The 25,358-nt window shown below is 35.7% G+C and overlaps 1 protein-coding gene across 5 annotated transcripts in view; it reads right to left on the bottom strand.

Annotated features, from left to right (window-relative positions):
* Positions 1 to 1,558: 1,558 nt before the first annotated feature.
* Positions 1,559 to 25,358, bottom strand: part of INTS2 (integrator complex subunit 2) — a 46,402-nt gene continuing 22,602 nt past the window's right edge. For all 5 annotated transcript variants that reach the window (XM_048223681.2, XM_026517487.3, XM_026517488.4 and 2 more), the window contains 11 exons: positions 24,642 to 24,750; positions 19,739 to 19,843; positions 17,582 to 17,746; positions 16,087 to 16,288; positions 12,506 to 12,631; positions 8,354 to 8,552; positions 6,081 to 6,329; positions 5,573 to 5,680; positions 5,338 to 5,443; positions 3,754 to 3,930; positions 1,559 to 3,647 (listed from right to left, as the gene is read on the bottom strand). In XM_048223681.2, coding sequence (XP_048079638.1) covers positions 3,478 to 3,647; positions 3,754 to 3,930; positions 5,338 to 5,443; positions 5,573 to 5,680; positions 6,081 to 6,329; positions 8,354 to 8,552; positions 12,506 to 12,631; positions 16,087 to 16,288; positions 17,582 to 17,746; positions 19,739 to 19,843; positions 24,642 to 24,750 — 1,716 coding nt within the window. In that variant the 3' untranslated portion in view covers positions 1,559 to 3,477. The remainder of the gene's footprint in view (positions 3,648 to 3,753; positions 3,931 to 5,337; positions 5,444 to 5,572; positions 5,681 to 6,080; positions 6,330 to 8,353; positions 8,553 to 12,505; positions 12,632 to 16,086; positions 16,289 to 17,581; positions 17,747 to 19,738; positions 19,844 to 24,641; positions 24,751 to 25,358) is intronic.

Raw genomic sequence — 25,358 nt, 5'->3', positions numbered from 1 at the left:
CGAATTCCCGCCTCCCACCCCCTCGACTCCCGGCATCCAACCGCAGGACGAGCTCAGACAACCAATCACCTGCCAAGACCAGAAATCAAGCAACCAGTCCTGGCGCAAGGTTAGGGGGCGAGAACTTCGGCACCCAATGGAAGCTGTCGTAATAAGAAAGGACCCAAGGTACTTGGCGGCACCGGAAGGCTAGCCGCAGAAAAGGGAACGCCTCGCCCAAATCTCAGGGGTTAAAAGGCGAAAGTTTTCTCCGCTTGACTTTTTGAAACCGGTGATTTAACCCGTGCATAGATTTCTTGGAAACTCTAAGTCTCTATTCTTAAAATCTGTAGACCAACAGAGAAGAAACACCTTTAAGCCTTGCTAAGTTCTCCGAGCATTCATCAGTGCCACTCAATTCAAATTCGAACTTACAAGTAGCCGGGCTACCGAAAAGAGGCGGGAATTGCCAGACTGAGCCAAACCAGGCGAAATGGTTCGATGACAACCGGCTACAGGACCTCATAATATTCAAGGCTCTCCCAGATACCAGATTGAACCAAACGCTCGCGAGGTCTTCCAGCACCTGATAACTTCTCTCTCTATTAAGGCTCATCCACCTGTCCCTCCCGAGACCAGTTTATTCTTCTTTGCCAACAAGTACACTTCAGTTTCCTCAAAAATAGGTTAACCATGATCTCCCTGAATTGTTATTTTTAAAGAGTTATGAATAGCCTAAACTTGGCTAAAATACCAGTGTCCAAAAAAGCAAAACCTGAGACATTTTCTCAAAATCGAGAAACTGGTTTGGGAGAGAAGGTTGCAGCAGGAGGGGAGCTGATTTGTTTGCCTCATTTTCACTTTTACTACATTGTCCCCAAATGACAAAACTCAGTCACGAAAACAAATTCTGCCCTTTTCTCATTTCAGATTCAGAAATTTATCCTAAATAAGTAATATAAAAGAAAGAAAAGGTAATAATACCTCAGCTTATAACAGTGCCTATTATAATACTGAAAAAAAAAAAAAAACTTCCCAGTATAGTAATAGGGAGATGGTTATATCAATTCAATCACCATGAAGCCAATAAAATAATTATAAACATAAATTACTATAAACCATAAGTATAAAAATTAAACAACTTGCAAAAGACAATTTCATATAAAATTAAATGAAAAAAGCAGACTCCAACTGGATACTATGAATTACATTACGTGAAAATATGTGTGCATAAGCAAAGATGAAGGGAAAGTACTAAAAATGTAACTTATTGTTAAGACAGTGGAAGGGTAATTTATAAAAATAAGTCCTCAAAAATGCCTTCAAGTTGTTATTTTGCATTTACAAAGTTTTAAAATATCTAATCTTTTAAGTAACTTCTCCAGGGTAACTATTCTGATTTTCCTCTCCTAAATTCCTAAGGCTCTCAACTGACTCTAATCTTGTATTGCCATTTGATGTATGTGGCATAACAGAAAGGGACACACACAGACTCTGGAGCCAGACAGTCCTGGTACCAGTCCCTTGAAATGTCCCTTTCAAGTTAGTAGCAGTGAAATGAAACACAAAAAACTACAAGTTCATTTGATAAAGAATATGAATGTTTATAAATCAATATTCAAAATAGCTGCACACATCTGTTTTCACTTGAATAAAAAAAAATCACATTGTGACAAATCTTATAACCTTAACTTAAAATACATGAATATTAACATTTACTAATATATTTACACATTTTATTTACATCATCAACAAATCTGATGAAAAACAGCATATGTTATTTAACACAGCAGGTTTTGACCAGTCTTTGAAAAGAGATCCAGGAATGTGCACTGCATTTAGTTAGAAAACGTATTTCAACCTTTTCTGATTTGCTAGAGGTTACCTACTCACACAAAATAGTCCAAAGCCTCAGTTTAAAAACTAAACAAAACAAAACAGGAGCAGTTGTATTTAATCTTAAAAGACTTATAAAACTGCCTTGTTTAAAAATATGAAAATTCTTATGGTATTTTTAGTGGATGCTTTTACTTTTTGCATCAAAATTACTTAATTGAACACTAAGCATCTAATAAAAGTTATAAATATTCTATCATCTAGTATACTGTGTACTTCATGATTTCAAACAGCTACAAATTAGTTCTTATATAATACCCTTATGAGGTAGGGCCAGTAGTAATCCCATTTTACAAAGGAGGAAAATGACATGTGCCTATATGCTAGTGAGAAGACTGAAGTTAAATTTCTTTTCTTAAAAACCACACTTCCTTATTAGCCTACCTAATTTCTTTTACAAGTGAGGAGGTCTGTTTCAAGGCAGGGAATTGAAGGGGTTGGGAGGAGTGTCTCATTCAGGTAGATCTCAGAAAGCAAAGAGAAGTAACTTCTGTGTCGGATACTTAATTAAGGAAAAAAAAATTAGGACTATGGTTACCTGAATGCATCTACCTAATCAATGGAAGTTACTAACAGAGGACAGCAAAATCCTTCAGCAACATGGTACTTTACACTTTTTAATTTTTCCTGAGGTCCAAACACTATATGTATTTCCTTACTCAGAGATCTTCTAAAATTATGATGTGAATTATAATCCTGATAGCACACCAAGGGCTCTTCAATTTGGTGTGTTTCACTGCTCTAAACTTTAATTAGATACCAATGTATTACCCCCCCATGACCATTAGGTAAGTCAGTAAAACATTATAAAAATAAATCTTAAAAAAAAAACTAAATGAGATCTCCTTCCAGGTTCTTCTCTGCACAAAGATGTTTCTGTAAACACTTCTAAATTAGTATCTTAAAATTCCAAATTATTCAAGTATCTCTTTAAACATATGTCTCCATATTAGTAAAAATTGAAGCAAATATGTAAAATCTTAAAATTGTCATCTGTAATTCCATGGAAATCATTTACAAAAAGCTATTTGCCTTTTTTAAAGCCTTCTCAATACTATTTCTTGAGAAGCAAAATTCCATCTTGCATTACTATTACTTGCATTGCAAGTTTTAGCGATTTCTATTGGGTATTTAAACTCTTAATTTTTCCTGAATTCTCCCTTCCTTTTTTCTCCCTCTCATCATTGCATCATTGTCACACTGTTACTAGCTGACATTAAACACTAGGGCTACCCACAGACTCATCTTTATAAGAAATTAAAGGCATGGCACTGTTTCTTCATTGCAAAAACTAAATACAAAGCCAAATTCACTTTCTAGCAATGAGTTTCTTAAATGTGCTCCCAATAGAAAAAAAAAAAAAAAAAAGCTCCGCTGCTACAGTATAAACATCCCAGCAAAGTAGATTCACAGAACTGCTAATCAAATATAAGCAAGCATAATTCTTAAAGAGAGTTCTAAATTATACTCATGTTGAACTGAATCGTTTAATGATTCCAAGATGTTACTGTTCCCATTCAGTTTAGAGTTGTTATAAGATGCAGATTTGTATTGAGTATATGCAGCAGACAGCTTCATTTTTTTTGTTTTACTTTTTTTTTTCTAAATTCCACTAACACTCATGTTTATTATTTCAATTATTGTGCTTTCAATACAATGACAGAGCTGTACATCAGGATCCATACTTCCAGTGTCTCCAGATCCATTTTTGTAAGATGGATCTTTACAGATACCAGACCATCCACTTGGTTTCTCCTTTATTTGTTGAAGACCTAAAAACATAAGGAAAAAAAATAAATTGAGGCAAGGAATCTGGAAAGGAGTTTGGCCTTTATGTTTGAGATATTAAAACAACTTTAAAAATAACTTACTACTTACGTGTAATAATTGGATCAATGTCTCTTGTCTGAGTGGCAACATCAGAGGCACAGACTTGCCCTATTTGGATCAGCAAAGACATAATATCCTCATACAGTGGAGGAAATGCTCGACAGAAAGAGACCAAACTTGGCAGAGTTGGCATGAAAAAAGCATACCGCTTAGCCTGTGTTAAAACTGTTGGAAAGAAGTTAAATAATTTTTTACTTTACAGATATATATTCAACATACATGGGCCTATTAAATATACTAAGCATATGCGATTGCTAAGTTTTCTAAGATATGTCTCATCCCTGCTTTCAGGGAGCTTACAATCTAATAGTCAGCCATTATCCAACATATAAATTGTTATTCTCAAGCACTGTGAAAAGTATATTTCATGTATTATTTAATTTAGTTCTCACAGTTTTATAAATGAGGAAAGTATTACTATGATACCTCTTTTATAGAGGAGAAAAACTCCTAAGTAAACTTTAGATTAAGAAACTTGTTCAAGGGGGTGCCTGGGTGGCTCAGTTGGTTAAGCATCTGCCTTCGGCTCAGGTCATGATCCCAGGGTCCTGGGATCGAGCCCCACACTGGGCTCCCTGTTCAGCAGGGAGTCTGCTTCTCCCTCTTTGTCTCCCCACTCCCACCCAATCTCTCTGTCTCTCTCTCTCTCTGTGTGCCTCTCTCAAATGAATAAACAAAATCTTAAAAAAAAAAGAAACTTGTTCAAGGCTACACAGCCACTTAATAGTGGACTTGGGATTGAACTCAGGCAGTTAAAGCTCTTAACCACTAAAAATAATAACGTGAGGTGAATACAATGAAAACAAAAATGAACAAAGTATTATGGGAGCACTAAGAGAATATGAAACTAACTAAGCCATACTTTAAAAGACTGAATTATACTTCGTATCTTCTAAAGTTTCTTTTCATACCATTTTACTCTACAAACCCGATGGTGATTAAAACATTAGGGTATGCTTTAGAACTTAAGGAAACAACTATCATATTTATATTTACACATCATGATTACATTTTTCTGGAACTCTAAGCCTTTCTAATAAATTATAATTTGTCTTCTATTGACCTAATGACATTCAGAAACCATATCTGATTTTCATTCGTAAAATATGGAAAGTTTTTTTCCCTTGAGATTATATTTATTTATTTATTTAGAGAGAGCACACATGTGTGAGAGCAGGGGAAGGGACAGAGGGGGAGAGAATCCGGAGCAGACTCTGCACTGAGCACAGAGCCCAACGGGGGGGCTCAGTTCCACGACCATGAGATCTTGACCTTCCTGGGCTGAAATCTAGAGTCGGATGCTCAACCAACTGAGCCACCCAAGCCCCCCTGGAAAGCTTCCTATATTTACTTAAATCTATATATAATTACTCACAAAATGAAAGATACAATTTGCCTACCTATTCATCTCCTCTACACTAGAAATCACACTTGCAATAAAAAATTTTTCAAAAGAATAATTGAACAGATGGTGTAAATTAAACTATTAGTGACACAGACACATCATATTACTAAACCCATGTACTACTTTATGTTAGAAGTTTCTGTTATTGATGTTGGTTGGCTACACACCTGTTAGCAAAGTTCCCATGACATTCACAGCTAGGCGAGCCACACTGAGTGACTTTGGTAATGCATACTGGATACACAAATGAGAGAGCAACTGGATAGCAAATATCTGCAATACAAAATCAAAATGTTACATGTTTCTGAAGAATCCTTAAATATTAAAATTTTTTTAATTTTTGATAACTAGCAAGACTGGAGGGAGATTAAAATTTTCCTAAACCTCCAAAATGCTCATTACCTGTTTTTCAAGTTCTGGCTGTGCAATAAGCTCAGGTATGAAATCCAGACAGATATGCATAGATGGAATACCTGCGACGGTCAGAGGTAAAAGTTCACATGGATAACCCTATCTCAACAAGAGAGGGGGGAACAGTTAGAAATTAAAAAAAAAAAAAAAACACACAAAACACAAAACACACACATACAACTATAAGTCAAATACAGATAAAAATACACGGGGAGATTTTTCTTCCTTTATGTAAAAGTTGCTCAGAAGGCTACAGTGCCCTGCATGTATCCTGGCGTTTCACCTTTCTAGTGCAACAGAATAAAGACAAATTATCTGAACCTATTAGTCTGAAATAAAATTTAAAAACTCTGGATTTTGGGCCATATTGCAAAGGACCATGATCATCTGTGTGATCTCTGACTTCTAACTGATCCTTATTAATTCAGTAATCAAAGCACTCTCCCCGCCTCAAAAATCAAGGTCAGCCATATAAAAGTGTCATTCTTTGAAAACACACCTGAAAGTGAACAAGTTTAGCAATGTTGGGATCAGCGATGTACATCTGGTGTAACAGACAACAGATAAGGCACTGAACTTCTCGAAGGTTACACAGCAAATTGTCTTCTTCCTCCATTCCCTTATTTGAAGCACTGGTAGTAATAACACTTTGAACATTCCTTAGCAAGCTGTCTGGATTGACACCCTTTGCTTTCTCTTCTTCAGTAGGTAAGCAAATCTCCAAGAGAATTTGGACAGCTGCACTATCCTACAAGCAAATAAAACAGTGAATTTAAGAAGTTTTTGAGAATTTTGCTTGAAAATCAAATCTAATTTTGTTTTCACATGAACCACACTGGTAAAATACCTGTTTCTTTAAAAAAAAAAAAAAAAGGAGGTACTTTTAAAAGCAAATGTGAGCAATCTATAGGGCAGTGGTTCTCACCTTGTTTAGGGTCGTGAACACTTTGAAGGCTCTGAAGAAAACTACACACCTTCTCCATATAAAAATTAACATGTAAACAAATACACTGCATAATTTCAGGGCAGTCACATATCACTAAGGCAGGTCCATGGAACGCAGTTTAAAATCCTCTACTAGAAGAGCACTCAGATTTAGTGACATCCTGAACGGGGCCTAAGCAAAAAATGACTTCTACCAGAATCTCCTTTCTTTCCTCTCAAATTCCTACATCTCCCAAGATCCTATCCTGTATTCCCCTCTTTTTCTCACCTGGCTTCATTTTCCTCACCAATTAATTAATTCCTCTGAAGATGGTGGTTAATAATTAATGCCTAAACGTCACTTCCTAAAGCTTTTTTTCCCTTTTAATTTGAAGATGGGCTCTTTATGGCCCTGGTTTTGCACAGAAAAATTCTGCCTTACCATCTATTCCACCTGTACAGCTCATTGTTGCTCAGTCTACAAGCTTGAGTGTCATTTCATAGAACAGTAATTTCCTGAGGGGTGATACACCTGATGCCCCTACATTTAAAGGAGAGCTGTAATCACTCTTATCTAGCAGGAAAAGGTAACACCAAAAATGAATATATGACATGTATCTCTGGAAGACAGCCACTGCCTGGAATAGAAGAAAACAATTACTTCATCTAACTGTTTCACCAACTTGATTATAAAGTAAGGTTAGCTTTATTTTATAATTATCATTCTTGGGTCCAAGGGTTTTTGGTTTGGGGTTGCTGTTTTGTTGTTTTTGTTTGTAGACTCTGGTGCCAGACTACCCAGGCTTGAATACAGCTGCCACTTATTAATGTGTAGCCTTGAACAAGTGACTTTACCTCCCTAAGTCTCATTTTCCTAATCTGTAAAAATGGATAATAACACTTCGTACCTCACAGGTTGGCTATAAAGATTAAATGAGTTGATATATGTAAAGAACTTAGAATAGCACTCAGCATATCGTAAGCATAATATAAATGGTAGCTATTATGATCCTCAATCCCTTATCTGAAATTCTGAGGGCCAGATTTATTTTAGAACTCAGAATTCTTTTTTCATGTAATATTACATAAGATCTCCAGCAGAGACTAGGGCAGCACACAGTGCAAACATATTCACATATTTGCAGCAAAACCACATTCACAGTAAGTGGGATAAGGCCATAAATAGCTTCATCTCAATTCAAGTCAAGTTTTGTCACAAATGAGATGACATCAGGTCAGGTCTTTCTGCCAACTAAATTACCAAAAAAATGCTTCAGTTTTCATAACTTTTTTGATCTTTGTACCATAGATAAGGGATTGTGGATCTATATTATTACTCTAATTCCCCTTACTGCCAATGAAAATATTTCAGAAGATATATTTCAAACTAAGAAAACACTTCTGCTTTGAAGAACTCAAATTGCTTAACATTTAATCATCTCACAGCTCCTGCTTTACTCAAAAATGACTAAAGGCTCTAGTAAAATTCTACATTGTTATAAAACTTTTCTAAATATAAAACTGAACTCTTTATGTTGTCATACTATTTACCACTACCTGACATTTTATTATATATATACTTCTTGTCCATTTGATTAAAAAAAAAGTTTGTTAAAATTTAAATCTCATTTAAATGGCTAGTAAACTAATATCATGAAGATTATTCCCAATTTTAGTAATATAGGCCATCTGATAATCAGAAGCAAAGGAAACAGCATTATAATATGTTCTGTAATGAAAGAAATGCACAATATGTCACCGTTGTACATAAAGGGCTATCATATGCCACCTATTTGACTAATTATATTAACAGGGAAACTCATGACTATCTTGACTAAATTTTATTACCTGAGCAGCCAGTAATGCATTTTTCAATTCTTCTCTGGTAACCTCTGGGCCATCAGTTTGCCCAACTAAACCTATTGTATTATTCTGGGAAGGCCTATCTTGCTCCGCTGTTTCCTTCAGATGAGCACTAAGGTAGGCTTTGGATGCAAGAAGATATCCATTCAACATGTGTAGAGTAATATCCATCAGTGGGGGGCATCTAACACAGAAAGAAGAAAAATACATGAGAAAGAATATAAATGTATAAATTAGTTGGAATATGATCAATCAGTCCTGAACAGTACCTGAAAAACCTAAAAAGAGTAATAAGTAACACTCTTCCACTGAAATATTTATTCTAAAAATAAAAGTTTAATATATTTGTCTTATCCTCTATATTTCAAAATTATATTGAATATTGAATATATATTAAATATTATCTATTTCACCTTATCATCTAAGCCAAATACAATGTATGCCCTAGAGAAAAGATGCCTTTTTTGCAAAAAAAATGGCACTGCCAGTAAGTCTCTTAAATGGGAACCTGCAAAGCACCTGTCCTAAAAAGAGAAATATTCTGGGGCGCCTGGGTGGCACAGCGGTTAGGCGTCTGCCTTCGGCTCAGGGCGTGATCCCGGCGTTATCGGATCGAGCCCCACGTCGGGCTCCTCCGCTATGAGCCTGCTTCTTCCTCTCCCACTGCCCCTGCTTGTGTTCCCTCTCTCGCTGACTGTCTCTATCTCTGTCGAATAAATAAATAAAATCTTTAAAAAAAAAAAAAGAGAAATATTCTGTTATTGATTAAGATGAAGGAGACTAGAACAGAATATTTATTCTTTCTACTCCTGTTTCTTCTTTGGAGCAAGACAACTTGCTATTCCAAAAGTGCTTCATCCACTTGACCTGGGATAAGTTACTTACTGAGCCTCAGTTTCCTCATCTATAAAGAGTACAGTTATTCATACCTCAAAGATCATTACAGATTAAATGAGATAAGAACATAAAAATTAAATATTAAAAAGGAAAGAAATGATAAATTAGTAACCACTAAAATTTAAAAAGCCAAGCCCTGGGACGCCTGAGTGGCTCAGTCAGTTAAGCTTCTGCCTTCAACTAAGGTCACAATCTCAGGGTCCTGGAATCAAGCCCCTATTGAGCTCTGTGCTCAGCGGGGAGTCTGTTTCTCCCACTGATACTCCCCCAACTTGTGCGTGTGTGCTCTCTCTAATAAATAAATAAAATCTTAAAAAAAAAAAAAGCCAAGCCCTTAGAATAACCTGACAATGCCACGTCTCAGTCTATCACAGAAGGAACTAGCATGCATGCATAAACAGGCAGTACAGCTGTGTTTATAACCATGTAACAATGGAAACAGCTTAATCGATATATCAATGGTTTTTCTGAAATGTCCAAATTTTCTACAATAAACATCTACGTTTTTATAGTGAAAAAAATATGTCAGTATTAAAAAACTATGGCAATGTTTCCAAAAATCTCAAGCTCCACTCCAAAATTCTGAATCAGAGTTTCTGGAGGACAAGCCTAGTAATTTACATATGGGTTACTATGCAGCAGTTAAAACAAATGAGTTAGACCTATGCATATCAATATGGAAAACATGTGAACAACAGTAAGTTTTTTTAAAAAAGAACAAAAACATGCCTATAATATAATAAGTTTTTTTAAACCACTGAAAGAAAAAGTATTTCTACTTATAAATTTGTAAATACAAAATAAAGCTACATACACACTAGTATGACAACAAAGTTTCCTCTGGAGATGGAACAGGGATTGGTCAAGAGGTCAAAGAGCAATTTTGCTTTCGCCATAGCAACATGGTAGATATGAGAGAGAACAATAAGACTTTACACTGTACACCTTTTTCTTACTGTTCATCTTGTTTGTTCACTTACTAATGTATATAATGAAAAGTTTCATACATACATAAAAAAGGGAATATGACAATGAATCTCCAAGAAATTATCACCTACCTTCAACAGTTACCGACACATGGCCAGTCATTTCCTCTACACTCCCATCCACTTTCCTTCCCATCACCACCAATGGGTTAGTTCAAAGCAAATCCTAAACATTATATCTTTTTATATGTGTATATCTTTTATATTGTTTGATATCTTTAAAAATCATGTGGATGATCACTTGGTAAAAAAACTAAATTTTAAAAAATTAACAAAATTAAAAGGCAAAACAAAACACAAAGGAAAAAACTGTAATATACATATAAAGTGCTAATATCCTTTATGAAGGACTCTTTCCAAACCAAAAAAGATACGTATTTCAACAGAAAACTAGACTAAAATATAAAGAAGAGATATCAACAGCCAATAAGCATATTTAAATATTCAATCTAATATACAAATTAAAATGAGAATCAAGTTTTCACCTATCAAATTGGAAAATATTACATAAAGTAGTGAAGTGCAATTTATCAGACACTGCTTTGGGAATGTAAACTGGTTCAGCCTTTCTAGATGGCAGAATGAAAAAATGAATATGAATCAACATATGAATATGAAAAATATGAATCAAAAACCTTGCAAATGAGCATGTTACTTTTGCCCCCATAATTCCATTTTTAAGAATCTGCTCAGGGGCACCTGGCTGGCTCAGTTGGAAGGGCATGCGTCTCTTCATCTTGGGGTCCTGAGTTTGAGTCCCATATTGGATACAGAGATTATTTCAATAAATAAACTTTAAAAAAAATAAAATAAAATATTTTTTAAAAAAGAATCTGCTCTAAGGAAATAGTACATAGAATAGTCACCACTGCACTATTGATAATAACAAAAAACAGAAATAAACAAAATGCCCAACAATAAGGATTGGGTTAAGCATAGCATAACTATGTGGAATACTATACAGCCAATTAACATCAGAATATCTATTAACCTGGGGAAAAGTTCGCAAGTTAAGAGAAAATCCAGGCTACGAAGAAAACATATACATTATAATAGCAAAATTTGACAACTTCCTGAATAACTGGAGGCAATTCAGGTGAAAGGTTACTTACTTAAATGGATTTTTAACACTGATAAATTGTTTTAGAAGTTGCTCTTTTCTGGAAGTGTTATTTACTGCTCTTTTTCTTTTATTAGATACTTAATGTCATTTAAACTGTTCATTTTCCTGACTCCTATTTCCTATGAGACCTCGATTTCACCACACCATATATAACTGATTTTGCAAATTTTGTCACTTCATGAATGTCATCCCTTGGGTTGAGGACAGATGACTACATTCATAGAGTGTATATCCTAGTTAAGTCTTCGTTACCTCCAATTTCTTCTTCCTCTAAGCCATTTAATGCAAAGCTTGTCTTCTTAAGTTACCACCTAAATGACCTCTTTATCCTAATATTCAAGGCTAAATTCAAGGCTAACCTGACATTCCAATTCTAAAGGGTGCTCCTCTCAACAAATTATCCCTCCATTCCAAGCCTTTTTCATTTGTGCTTCTACACTTTTGCTCACACTGTTCCTTTTCCCCCACAATGCCTTTCTTAACCCCTTATCCCGATCATTAGATTTAAACCCCATTTCTATCCTTTAAAATACTACTCAGGTCCTACTTACTCTACATCTTCCCTGAACCTTTAATAGCATCCATTTACTAAACCATTCACCTGCATATGACCATATTATTTAACTTTCCATGTATTTGTCTTACTTCTCCATACAGGTGATAATCACTTTAACCTATGTATCATTTTATTACTTAGCACAGTAATTGGAAATTCAAATATTAACGATGTGAATTAATTAAATTGGCCTCCTGAGGTGAAGCCACTTCAAAGCAATTGATTAAGCTCAGCAACTGGCAAGAAATCATAGACAAATGTGGAATCAATGAAGCTGATATCACAACTGCGGATGCCAAAAAGATCACAGTTTAAATGCAAGCAGTGGTTCATAATAAGCGAATTTTTAAAAACCTTTTTCAAAAATGCTAACAACAAGGCTAGATTTTACTAATCACGTATTAAATATTAAACTGAATAGTTCCTGAATGTAGACAAAACAAAAACAAACAAAAAAAACCCACCTCACAGTGCACACTGCCAATTACTAAGACGTTCAAACTGAATTTCTTCGATTTCTTTTGACTCTCCAAAGTATAACTTCAGAATAAAACTGAAACTAAAATGATACATACCTGTGTACCCTCTGGTCACATCTTAGGACAATGAGAGGATCTATCATCAGGTCATTCTGAGTATACTTTTGTTGCCGTACAAACTTTATTGAAGGCTGAAGTGCATTCACTGTCATTACCCATAGCCTGACGAGGAAATAATCACATGTTCAAAAACAGCTATATTATAGTTGAAACCTGCAGCCATTCAGCCCTAACTTAGAAGGATATATTCAAGAAAAAATTTAAAAACAGGTGTGAATGAACTTGGAAAAACTAAGAACTACTGAAATCTAACTTATTATGATGTCTCCAAAACAAATGAAGATAAAACAGTAAACACAACGTAGTTTCAAAAATCCTCACAGTTATAATGGAATAATCATGGCACATAAAATAAAAGTATGAATTAAAACCTTAGCACTTTGAAACTGTATCTGGCCCCATAAATAAGCCATGGTTCTGTATCATCATAAAATCTCAATGTGAGATGCCACTTTGAGATTAGATATCAATAAACTCTAAAAGTCATTACTAACCTGATTGCACATCAGAATTACTAAGGGATATGCCAATAGGAAGGGTACCTGATCTCTTACAGTGAAGCCCAGGAGTCCATCAGCCCCAACTTGCACACAGAGCTTGCCCACTCTTAAATATGAAGGGATAGCCAAGAGTCATCAGACATTTAAGGAAAGCATCTAGTTTGAAAAAGATTAAAATATGCAAACAGAAAGAAACTTCAAAGAAACAGAGAATATAGGGATGAGAAACTTTTTAAAGCCTATAATTAATATCCTTCAAGGATAGAATATTGCACATATGAAACAAGAACAGGAGGCATTTAAAAATATTCAGGTAAGGGACACTTGGGCAGCTCAGTTAAGCGTCTGACTCTTGATCTCAGGTCATGAGTTTAAGCCCCATGTTGGGCTCCATGCTGGGCATGGAGCCTACTTTAAAAAAAAAAAAAAAGAAAGAAAGAAAAAAGAAAACTAAAAATGTTCAGGTAAGAAAGAGCTCTTAGAGATTAAGATATTAACAAATTTTTTAAATTCAAAAAAAAGACCAGAAGATAACATTGAGGAAATACTCAAAGTATATTCAAAAGACAAATTTAAAAAAAAGAGAAAAAAATCAGAAAATAAGGGGTTTTAAAATAAGAGGCCTAAAAGCTAAATTACAAAAAATTACACAAAACAAAGGGAAAGAAATCACTGAAGAAAAAATATATAAGAAAATGGTCTTAGAAATGAAGGCATTGGTCCCCAGACCAAAAAGAAGGCCAAGCACCCAACACTATGAATAAAAAACCCCACACACACCAAAATACATCATCATAAAATTCCAGAAAACAGTAAAAGGAAAAAAACCAACAATTTAAGAGAGGAAAAACAATGGTCACATACAAAGGAGTGGAAGTTGATATATCACCGGATTAATTAATAGCAACAAGGGAAGTTCAATTCATTCAGTAGAATGATAAATAAATAAGTTCCCTAAGCACCCTTTCTCAGGAAGCAACTTGAGTGTGAGTTTCACTCACTAAAATAAGGAACTACACCAACGACAGAGAAAAACATGGAATTCAACAAAGAAGAGAGAAAAAACCAATTCCAGGATGGCTATTGTGCATGTCGCAAATTAAAACATACGGATGGAAAGCTATGAAAGGAATGTTTCTAAGAAAAAAAATGTTACTGAGACATTACCTGATATGTTATAACAATTATAAAGTAAATGTACTCTCAGTAATGGAGTTTAGGGATGAATTAGTTATTGATACAAAACGAACACAAAAACAAAACAAAACCACAAGTAAATGGAAGAAGGAATTATTAACTCAGGTTTGTGTGTCAGATATGAAGGAAGGCAGCTGTATAAGAAAGAAATTGTAATCAAAGGATAGTGCATGTATCAACTATAAAAACAGCACTAATGAAGTCATAATAACAGGCACACTGAGTACTACTTTAACCAAAAATTTTGGTATTACTCCATTGGGAGAAATGGAGGAAAGGAAAGTGTGTGTTGGAGGAAGAGGGACTCACAGGGGAGGAAACAGGTAAGAGGGCTAACACTTCATCTTGTATAGTGGAAAGTCACAGATAATTTCTAAATTGGAAAGTCAGGAAATCATAGTAATTTAAGTATGTTATTGAGATAGATGGGGGGATATAAATGCCAGAATAAAAAGGTTGAAGAGCTGAAAACAGCTGTCTCTGGGGAGCAGCAGTCTTAAAATGGAAAGGAATATACTATGTAAGTTCTTAAGTTATGTGCATTTATTCATTTGATATAAGTAAAATTACATTTAAGAAGCATAAATATGGGACACCTGGGTGGCTCAGTCGGTTAAGCGTCTGCCTTCAGCTCAGGTCATGATCCCAGGGTCCTGGGATCAAGCCACACATCGGGCTCCCTACTCAGTGGGAAGCCTGCATCTCCCTCTCCCTCTGCCCCCCCTTCCCCTCCCCCACTTGTGCAACTCTCTCTCACAAATAAATAAAATCTTTAAAAAAATTTAAAATACTAAAATAAAAAGCATAAATATTCCCAGACCTATTGAATTAAAAACTCAGGTAACTCCAGCCCAGTATTCTGGGGTTTTTTTAGAGCAGACTAGGTGTTTTTTGTTTTTCTATTTAAAGAGGGTTTTTGTTGTTGTTTTTATTTTATTTAAAGTCCAGTTAGTTAACAGACTGTGTAATATTAGTTTCAGGTGTACAGTTTAGTAGAATCACCACTTCCATATAACACCCTGTGCTCATCACAAGTACACTCCTTAATCCCATCACCTATTTAGAACAGGTGTTTTTGATGCAATACATGGAACAGGAGAGACTCATCTTCCTAAAGCAAAATAACTAATCCAGTGTTCTCTAAACTTGACGTGTGCTAGATTCACTCAGGAAATCCTTAAAAATATATATATATTAAAAATATTTAAATATTAAAAATTAGTATTTTTAAAGAAAAATACTAATGACTAACTCCCAGCAACAGACTTTCTGATTTAATTAGCATGGGGTACAATTTGCAGATCAGGAGCTTTAAATAAAGCTCTCCAGGTGATTTTAATGCACGGCAAAATTTGAAGCCATGCTAAGGACTGCAAGACACAAGATGATCTGAATCACAATTAGCTGCAAATGAGAGATATGTGAGAACATTTTTAAAGAACTTTCTCAAGTTGGAAATACTTTAAGGTTTCTCTGCTTCTTAAAGTTTATTTTTTTTTTTTTAAAGATTTTATTTATTTATTTGACAGAGACAGACAGCAAGTGAGAGAGGGAACACAAGCAGGGGGAGTGGGAGAGGAAGAAGCAGGCTCCTAGCGGAGGAGCCTGATGTGGGGCTCGATCCCAGAACGCTGGGATCACGCCCTGAGCCGAAGGCAGATGCTTAACGACTGCGCCACCCAGGCACCCCTTAAAGTTTATTCTTTTCCTTAAAGTTATAACAGCTCTTTAATTAGTAGTCTTCAGAATGGATTTATATTGTCAGATAATCAACAATTTTTTCAACATTTAAGTTTAGGTTATTGTATACAATCACTGCTATATGCTTACTTATTACATGAAACAATACACTGAAATTACCTTCTAGGCATCACAGTATTAAGAACCATCCACAGTTTATTGACGGTTTGAAGAATTCGCCGTGGAACCCCTGAATTCAATAGCTGGTTCATATTGGATGTTAATACTTCTGCATAAGGTATAAGTTCACTGGCAGAGAGTAGAGTCAAGTGTTCTAGAATCTGCATCACTTGTGTGTGACTTACTGGGACAGCTGAAAATGCTAAAAGGAAAACTTGGCAGTCATGATCTAAATTCTGTACAACTTACCAAATAATATTTGGTAATACTTTCCTATCAGACTACATACCACACAAATCAAGGAAACATTATTGCTGAAAAAGAGTAAAACTTTCAATCCTGGCCACAAGTTTTGGCTACACTTAAAATAAAGGCCTAAGAAAAATTCATGTTAAGTATACTTATATCATAAAGATAAAAATAATCATAAAGATAAAAGTTATAAAAATCCCATTTTAAAAAACACATTAGTGACACAAAGACAAATGTCATCTCCCTGGTGATTCAGATTAATTTTAAACATTGACCAAAACATGAAAATATACCCAAGTATTGCTTTTGGTAGTAACATTCAATAAGATTCAAACTTCTTGATATTTTCCATCTGGGTGGCCCCCTTTCTAGGATGTAAGTATCCAGCAGACTGCTGTTAGTAAAAAATTTCTAGAACTGTGCTTTTCAGTAGAATAGTCACTAACCACACCTGGCTACTGAACACCTAAGAAAAGCAGCTAGTGCAAACTGAGATGTGCTGTGAGTATAAAATATATACCAGACTGCAAAGACTTTCTGTGGAAAAACAGCAAAATATCTCATTAATATTTTTTATATTGATTACATGATGAAATGATAATATATTGATATATTGGGCTAACTAAAATAATTATTAAAACTACTTTTGTCTGTGTTTTACTTTTTAATGTGGCTATAGAAAGTTTACAATTACATATGTAGCTCATGTCATATTTCTATTTGACAGTGCTTGAACATTATCCATTAACGGCAAGTAATATTGCTCTATTCCACAGCATTTATTCCCGACCAGTTTAGGACCTTTCTAAAACCACATGACCTGTTTAGTGATGTAACGTAGAAACTATGAGAAAACAGATACAAGCACGTCAGAAGAAAAGGTTAAAACTCCGAGGGCGACTGTTAAGTGTCTGACTCTTGATTTCCGCTCAGGTCATGACCTCAGGGTCCTGAGATCAAGCCCTGAGTAGGGCTCCACGCTGAGTGCATAGTCTGCTTGTTCCTCTCCCTCTGCTCCTCCCCCAACTCACGTGCACTTTCTCTCTCTCTCAAATAAATAAATTAAAAAATAATTTTTTTTAAAAAAAGGTATAAAACTCCTTAAACTCAAAGAAAATTACTTAAAATATATTGACCAAACATTGTTACATACCCAGGAAAATTCTGCATGATTTTACGATTTCAATGAGCCTAACATCTCTGTACTACTAAAGGCATAAAAGGGGTATCCAATTTACTATACCTTCTTGGAGTTGTTTAGGAGAGTGGTTTTTGGCATTATTGGTCAGTAGCATTCGCCTTAACAGGGCATCAGTCCCTGTGATTTCTTCTTCACAGATCCAATCATCCACAATGCATAAATGTGGGTAATTAGTTGCAAGGAGACGTAGTAAAGCAGAATGTAGCCCTTGAAAATTTACAAGATGTCAAATGGATTCTTCATTCTCGAATACCAACATCTTATCTCCTCACTCCCCTCTCCCTTGTCCCTTTCATTTTCCGCAAACCAAAGGAATGGACGCATCTTGTGCATGCACACTACCCTTTGAGAATTTCTGTTCAGTAATTCAGCCAGAGAATCTGCTTAAATAAAGATCCCCAAGTGATTTGATACACAAAAAGGTGGAAACTACTGGTTTTATCAAAAGTTCTCAAGCTTTCTTCCACCCTATCCCAACATAAAAGTCTCCCATCAGGAAACAGTTGTTTGACATAGCAGTAGTTCAAGAGTTGACTGGGGAGGAAAGAAAAAAAGGGGAAAAGAATGTCCATTTGGGGGAGATCACATATAGCTTGAGAAAGGCCTTACTCAGAAATTCTGATAGGCGTCTACAGAAGAACATGTGCTCTCTTCCAACCCAGTTCAGAATCACTGCCACAGATGGGTAAAATCAAAGTTGCCCACTTTGAGTGCCTAAAAGATCTCAGGCACTCTGTGTACATTTTTTCATTTCTCCCTAATGTCCCTTCAAGGTAAGCAATATTGTCTCCATTCTACTGTAAGGCAACAGCCTGAAAGACATTTATGAAAGTTCCCTGAGTCACACAACTAAGTATGTCAGCCAATCAAAGCAGTATGGATGATACCTACGAGACAGTACATTTATCTTCCTTCAAGAAGAGTTAAGGAAGCTCAAAAGGAACGGGAAACTTCGTTTTACTAAATCAAAGTATTCTTTCTAACGTTTTGCTTATAGCACAGTTTGACTATTCATGACTATTATTTTTAATGATAAATGATTCTGTAGAAAATGTCTATTTAGATATCTGAAGTATCACTATGCTAAGTGTTTGGCACATAAATACCTAATAAATATTGTTGTTACTATATCATCATCCTCATCAGAGTTACAAGAGTAGTAGTAACAGTATTAGTTGTAATAAAAGTACTTTTCATCCAATAATCTCCTTATTATGCAACTTAGATCAAATCATACCACTTAGTCCCAGTAGGGAGAGTATCTGCCTCCTTTGTCATAGAAACTGCTTAAAATTAATATTTCTGTTTGAATAAATGCTGCAATCAAAAGTATTAAACATTTAAATATCTAAATGCATAACTACATGTACAGTTAAGACTGTCTCAAAAGTCACAAAATGACTGCTTACATAGTGAAAATTAATCTACATTTCATAAGCTCCTCAATAAAATGTTAGTTGCCAAACATTGCCAAATATAACATTAGTTTATGCAAAGATATAAGTAAATAAATGCACACATCTGGTTAAAGGTGACGAAAGAAGGTCATCTTTGTTCCTGCTTGAAATCAACCATAACAGAGAAAGAAAAAGAAAACTTCAACTTCATAGAAACAAACAAAAAACCCATACTCAAATGTTAGAAAAAGAGGTGTTAAATTAAGGAAAAAAATTGAATTTCAAAAAATATTACTATATATCTATTTGACAATTTTACAGTAAAAAACATAGTAATTCCATGCTACGGAATATTATGGATGAATTAAAAGCAATAAGGTAGATCTATACATACTGGCATAAAAAGATTTCTAAGACTCCAAGAGAAAAAAACAAGTCTCAGAAGGGATAAGGTATAATGCCATTCATAGTTTAAAAAAACAATTTTTTACTCATGTGTGTATCTATTAGCTTCAACCATATGAAACTGCATTTTTGTAGGTCAAAAAAGTTGAATACCTGCAATTTCATATGGCTCAACTTATAAAAAAATGTCTAAAATTACATACCAAAATAAAACTGAGTTTTGGGGAAGGAGGAATGAAAGAAGTAAGAGAGTGAGTGATGTAAAGAGGACTTTCACTCCTGAATTGTTTGAATTTTTTTTTTTAACCACTGAGCACATTTTATACTTCCTAACACTATACACAGTAAGGTATCTTTAACAATAAACGTTAGCAGTAAAAGGCAAGAAAACAAATACCTCCCAACTCCTGTTGCAGCCCTTGAGCCTGTCGAATAAGGAATTTGATAGGAATCTGATCCATTAAAGACGACGAATATGATTTGGGCTTTCTTTGCATGGCAGCTGTCAGTCAAAGATACAAAGTGTAAGATAAGAACAGTGTAATAAACAACAGAAATCTTAACCTTCAACCTAAATGGAAGAAAAACAACATTAAGTTACTTTTAATTCACTTAATCTGTGAATATACTTCACAGAAAATGAAGAAATAGTGGATACACAGGAAGAGCAAGAACATATCTAAAAGCAAGATCTGGAAAATGCCCCCAAACTGAAACTAGTGAGGAGAAAAATCGTTAAGTGAGAGAAGCCATCTGCAAATGTGCCCCACACTAAAACACAAAAACAAAACAAAATGAAACAAAACCCCTGATAAGTAAGTCAAGACTCTTCCAAATCTAATTAGGAAGACTAAATTCAGTCATGACCATACGGCTTAAAGCTTCATGACTCCAATAGTCTTAATTTAATTATATATCATAGTGGTGACTCTTTTTATTTTTTTTTTTTTAAAGATTTTATTTATTTATTCGACAGAGATAGAGACAGCCAGCGAGAGAGGGAACACAAGCAGGGGGAGTGGGAGAGGAAGAAGCAGGCTCCTAGCAGAGGAGCCTGATGTGGGGCTCGATCCCAGAACGCCGGGATCACGCCCTGAGCCGAAGGCAGACGCTTAACCACTGTGCCACCCAGGCGCCCCCATGGTGACTCTTTTTAAAGGAAGTTGGGCAATATGAATTTGACTGCCTTCTCTCACAACTTCTATCTTTAGTCAGCAAACAATTCCTTTTCTAAAAAAAACAAGTCCATCTTAGGGGCGCCTGGCTGGCTCAGTGGGTGGAGCATACAACTCTTGATCTGAGGGTTGTCAGTTTGAGCCCCACGTTGGGTGTAGAGATTACTTAAAATACCTCATGTTCAAAAACCTTCAGTGGATTCCTATATCCCCCAAAGTAAAGGTAGCTGCCAATCAACACTGTCTTTCTCTGTCTCATCTCCATCATATTCTTTTTTTTTTTTTTAAGATTTTTATTTATTTATTTGTCAGGGAGAGACAGAGAGCACAGCAGGAAGAGTGGCAGGCAGAGGGAGAAGCAGGCTCCCCACCCAGCAAGGAGCCCGATGTGGGGCTCAATCCCATGACCCCGGCATCACAACCCAAGCCGAGGGCAGATGCCCAACCGACTGAGCCCCCTAGGCATCCCCATAACCCTCTCTTGTAAATTAATAAATTAGCATCCTAGTTTTCTATACCAGTTTTGTATGAATTCCATAAGAACACGTTTCAGAAGGCAGTTAAACAGAATAGGTTCCAATGATAGTCAAATCCTGGTACCAACACTTACTACTGAGGGAAATATTCTTAGAGTAATTAGGAAAGAAAAAGAAATAAAAGGCATCCAAATTAGAAAGGAAGAAGTAGAACTGCCACTCTCTACAGATGACATATGTAGAAAGCCTTAAAGACTCCATCAAAAAACTGTTAGAATAAGTGAATTCAGTAAAATCGCAGAATATAAAATCAATACACAAAAATCTGTTGCATTTCTACATAAGCTATGAGAAAGAGAAATTACGAAAACAATCCCACTTACGATTACATCAAAAATAAAACACCTAAGAATAAATTAAACGAAGGAGATGAAAAAAACCTAATTGACACAATATAAATATAAACAAATACAAATATTTTTAAGCCAAAAATATGTGTGCATATGAAAATACATATATGTATGAGTGTGTATATATGTATATATACACATACACACACACACACCCATTTTTTTTAATGACTATGACATTCTAATACTTGGCTCTAACTCAAATTTCAGAATTCCATATATGAGCATCTGCAGCTAGCTGGTGGTTGCTAATGATTTTTATTATAAGGCCAAAACCACAGAATAGTTAACAATGTACTGAAACTACAACACAACTTCACACGTAAGAATAAATGTGAGGCAGAATAATCACCTTTTTTCACTGTGGAAGAGCAAAGTTCTCTCATGTTGTGATATATTCTGCAGTCATTATTCTCCTTGGAGATGAGAAACTAGACTAGGAAAAGGCCTCAACCAGGGGAGAACAATTCTCCAAGGAAAGGCCAACGCTCCATTTACCTTCTACATCACATTGCCTCTCAAGGACATCAGTCCAGGGATTCTCCCCTACGCATTATTAACCTTACCTCTCCAGTAGATTACCCACAACAACCTACATTCTCTCAGCTCTTTCACCTTTAAAAAAAAAAAAAAAAAAAGCCCTCTACTGACCTCATTTTCCTCTCAGATTACCACATTCATTGCTTTCCTTTCTTTACAACTCCTCCAAAGAGCTACCTCTATTCATTGGCTTCAGTATATCTCCTCTATTTTTCTTTTCAATTCACGACAATCAGGCTTTCTCTTACCACTTTACTAGTAAAACTGTAAAGGTCAAATGACCTCCAGCAAGCAATATGCATCCATCAGCTAAGCCTCAGTCCTAATCTTAACCAATCTAGCAACATCATCTGACACAGGTGATCACTGTATCACACACACACAAAAATGTGTGTGTGTGTATGTATGTGTATATATATATATCCTTTTAAACATTCTTCCCTTGACATGCAAACATCATATTCTCCTGATTCCCCTACACTTCCATCCTTGGTGATCCTATTTAATGTCGTGATTTTATATATATATATGCTAAAGGATCTCCCAGTCCAGGTATCCCCCCGGAATTCCAGGCCAGTATATATATAACTGTCTCCTTAACATCCCCACTTGAAAGTCTTTCAGACATTTCAAATTTAACATGTCCAAAACTGAGCTCCTGATCCCCTACAAATCTGCTCCCTCCCTAAGATCTTTTATTTTAGTTGATAGCCATTCTGTCCTGTAGGCTCAGGCCAAAAGCCTCCACATCAACCTTGGCTCATGTCTCTCAAACCTCATGAATCCATTAGCAAAACCTCTCAACTCTACCTCCAAAATGTATATACCCTGCTACCAGTCCAAACCATCACTACCTTTCACCTAGAATCCTATAAAAACCTACTAACTACTTTCCTCTAATCCCCCAGTTCCTTTCCCAAGATTCGATCGAGGCTGCGTTGTTCTTCCAACCTAAAATCTTTAACTTTCCAACTGAGATCCATCAGACTGTTACATAAAGAACAGGAGCTTCACAGGAGGGGCATCTGGGTGGCTTAGTCAGTTAAGCATCTGCCTTCAGCTCAGGTCATGACCTCAGCATCCTGGGATCAGGCCCCGCAGCAGGCTCCCTGCTCAGCAGGGAGTCTGCTTCCCCTCTCCCTCTGCCTCTCCACCTGCTCATGCTCTCTCTCTCTCTCTCTCTCTCCCTAATAAATAAATAAAATCTTTAAAAAATAAAAAATAAAAATAAATAAATTAAAAAGAACAGCAGCTTCACAGGAACACTGGGTTGAACTAAGCATGTCCCTGGGGACTGGGAAACGTAATCTTTAAAGATTCTTCCAGGCCTAAAAAATTCTGAGTACTTGTTAATTCCTCATGGTATATACACAAGCTTTGGCTATACTACTCTCTGTACTCAACTGTGTTAAAAAAAAATTTTGCTAGATATTCATTTATGTAAAAAATAAGGGTGTATCTTGGTCCCTGCTACAGTATTAATGGTCTGAATTCTTCCCCAGAACACCTCCTTGTAATTTATTCTTCTTTAACAGAATTCACTACATGTGGATAAAAATGAGAGACTATTATCTAATGCTTATTATTAGCCCACCTTTTGGCTAATATGACAAAGACTATAATTACAGTTATGAGATATCATCTGTATAACCCTAACAATTATAGTCAGAAAAGAAAGGAGCTGAGAAATTCACAGTATATTTAAAACGTAATACTTCAGATAAATAAAAGAAACTGATCTGCCAAACACTGAAAAGTAACTTTGATTTATAGCTTTCAAAAAGTAAAATTACTCAGCTGTGGCAAAATAACAACCCTTACAAGAATTTTCCCTGCATTACCTACCCAGTGCCTACAGCTTTCTAATCATTAGTCATTTTTTGTTCAAATATGCAACTATATACATTTAGCAAGCCTAAAAGACAACTGAATTTTCTTTTTCAGATATAGAAAACACACTGCTTTATACTGACATCTTCTATGTTGAATCTGATTTTCTGATATTATAGAAAGTAGCTATGTTTGAAAACCCAGCTCAATGATAATTTTAATGGCAAAATGAAACTCTTGTTATTTTTTTCTACTGTTTTTGACTCGATTGTTATTCTTCACCTAACGGAAGGAAAGTAGGGTAAAGACTGCAATCAAGCCAAATAAAATTTCAGTTATACTTCCTTTAGGTTTATCTTTTTTTTTTTTTAAGATTTTTTTTTTTATTTATTTGACGGAGAGAGACAGCGAGAGAGAGGGAACACAAGCAGGGGGAGTGGGAGAGGAAGAAGCAGGCTCCCAGCAGAGCAGGGAGCCCGATGCGGGGCTTGATCCCAGAACCCTGGGATCATGATCTGAACCGAAGGCAGACGCTTAACGACTGAGCCACCCAGGCACCCCTAGGTTTATCTCTTAATTTACTGGGACTTAGTAAGGTCCCTAAAATTATTAAAATACAGACAATTCAGTTATTAATTTAGCCTGGTAAAAGGGGGCTGAGCCGCAAGGGGTGGTTATGTGCCCATACGTATATGTATTTACGCATCAGAGTATACGATGCCTACGCTGCAAAGACTGCAGAACGATATCGGGGCTTGTTAGAATACTCGACCTTATTTTCTCACATGACAGTGTGGAAAGTGAGAGAATGTAAACAAATAAAACGAAGTATCACTAGAAACACTCTTCTATGTATATGTACAACTTACCTAAAGTCTTTGTGTTTGCTAGGAGAGCTTCCTCATAAGACAGGATATAGTAAAGCACCAAAAGCTGGGCTGTGATACTGAAACGTTGATGAAGGCGGATGTTATCGCCCTGAAAGTAATATTATAAATACTTTAAAACACTGTTAAATTTCATGAGTACTTTCTGGACGGTAAATGCACCGAAAATAGACTATTCAGTGTTACCATTCCCAAGCTCAGATAAAATGGGAGAAATGTTGCCATGTCTGCATTAAACTCAAAGAGACAACTTGAAGTTCAAATCTGAGATGGCACGGGAGATGAAAGGCAACATGCTTAACAGTCTTTATGATTAAAAAAAAAAAAGACTTCAGCTGCTCCTTAACAGCAATTCCATCAGGCTGCTTCTGAAAAAGGTTTACAGAGGTCTCAAGTATTACCAGGAATTACCATGAAGAAAATAACTCCTAAAAAAACAGAGCGTACATCTGAATAATTTGTGAAAAACACAACCATTTTTTCCTGCTGAAAAACTGAGAAAAAAGATTTTCTTCAAATTTCCCGTTTGAATCTAAGTGTATCTTAGATTCCCAGGAAGCTAAACAAAACTCTGTTGACCCTGTTGAAACATCACCTAGTCCTTTGTTAAGCACACACTCTCCAGAGCACTCTTTAGACTTTAAAATGGAGCTCTCTTAAAGATTTCCTCAGAAGGTGCCTCTTCAATGAACTACTTGG

Source organism: Ursus arctos, unplaced genomic scaffold (assembly GCF_023065955.2).
Source record: "Ursus arctos isolate Adak ecotype North America unplaced genomic scaffold, UrsArc2.0 scaffold_24, whole genome shotgun sequence".
Classification (NCBI taxonomy): Eukaryota; Metazoa; Chordata; class Mammalia; order Carnivora; family Ursidae; genus Ursus; species Ursus arctos.
This window is presented reverse-complemented; position numbering and strand designations above follow the sequence as displayed.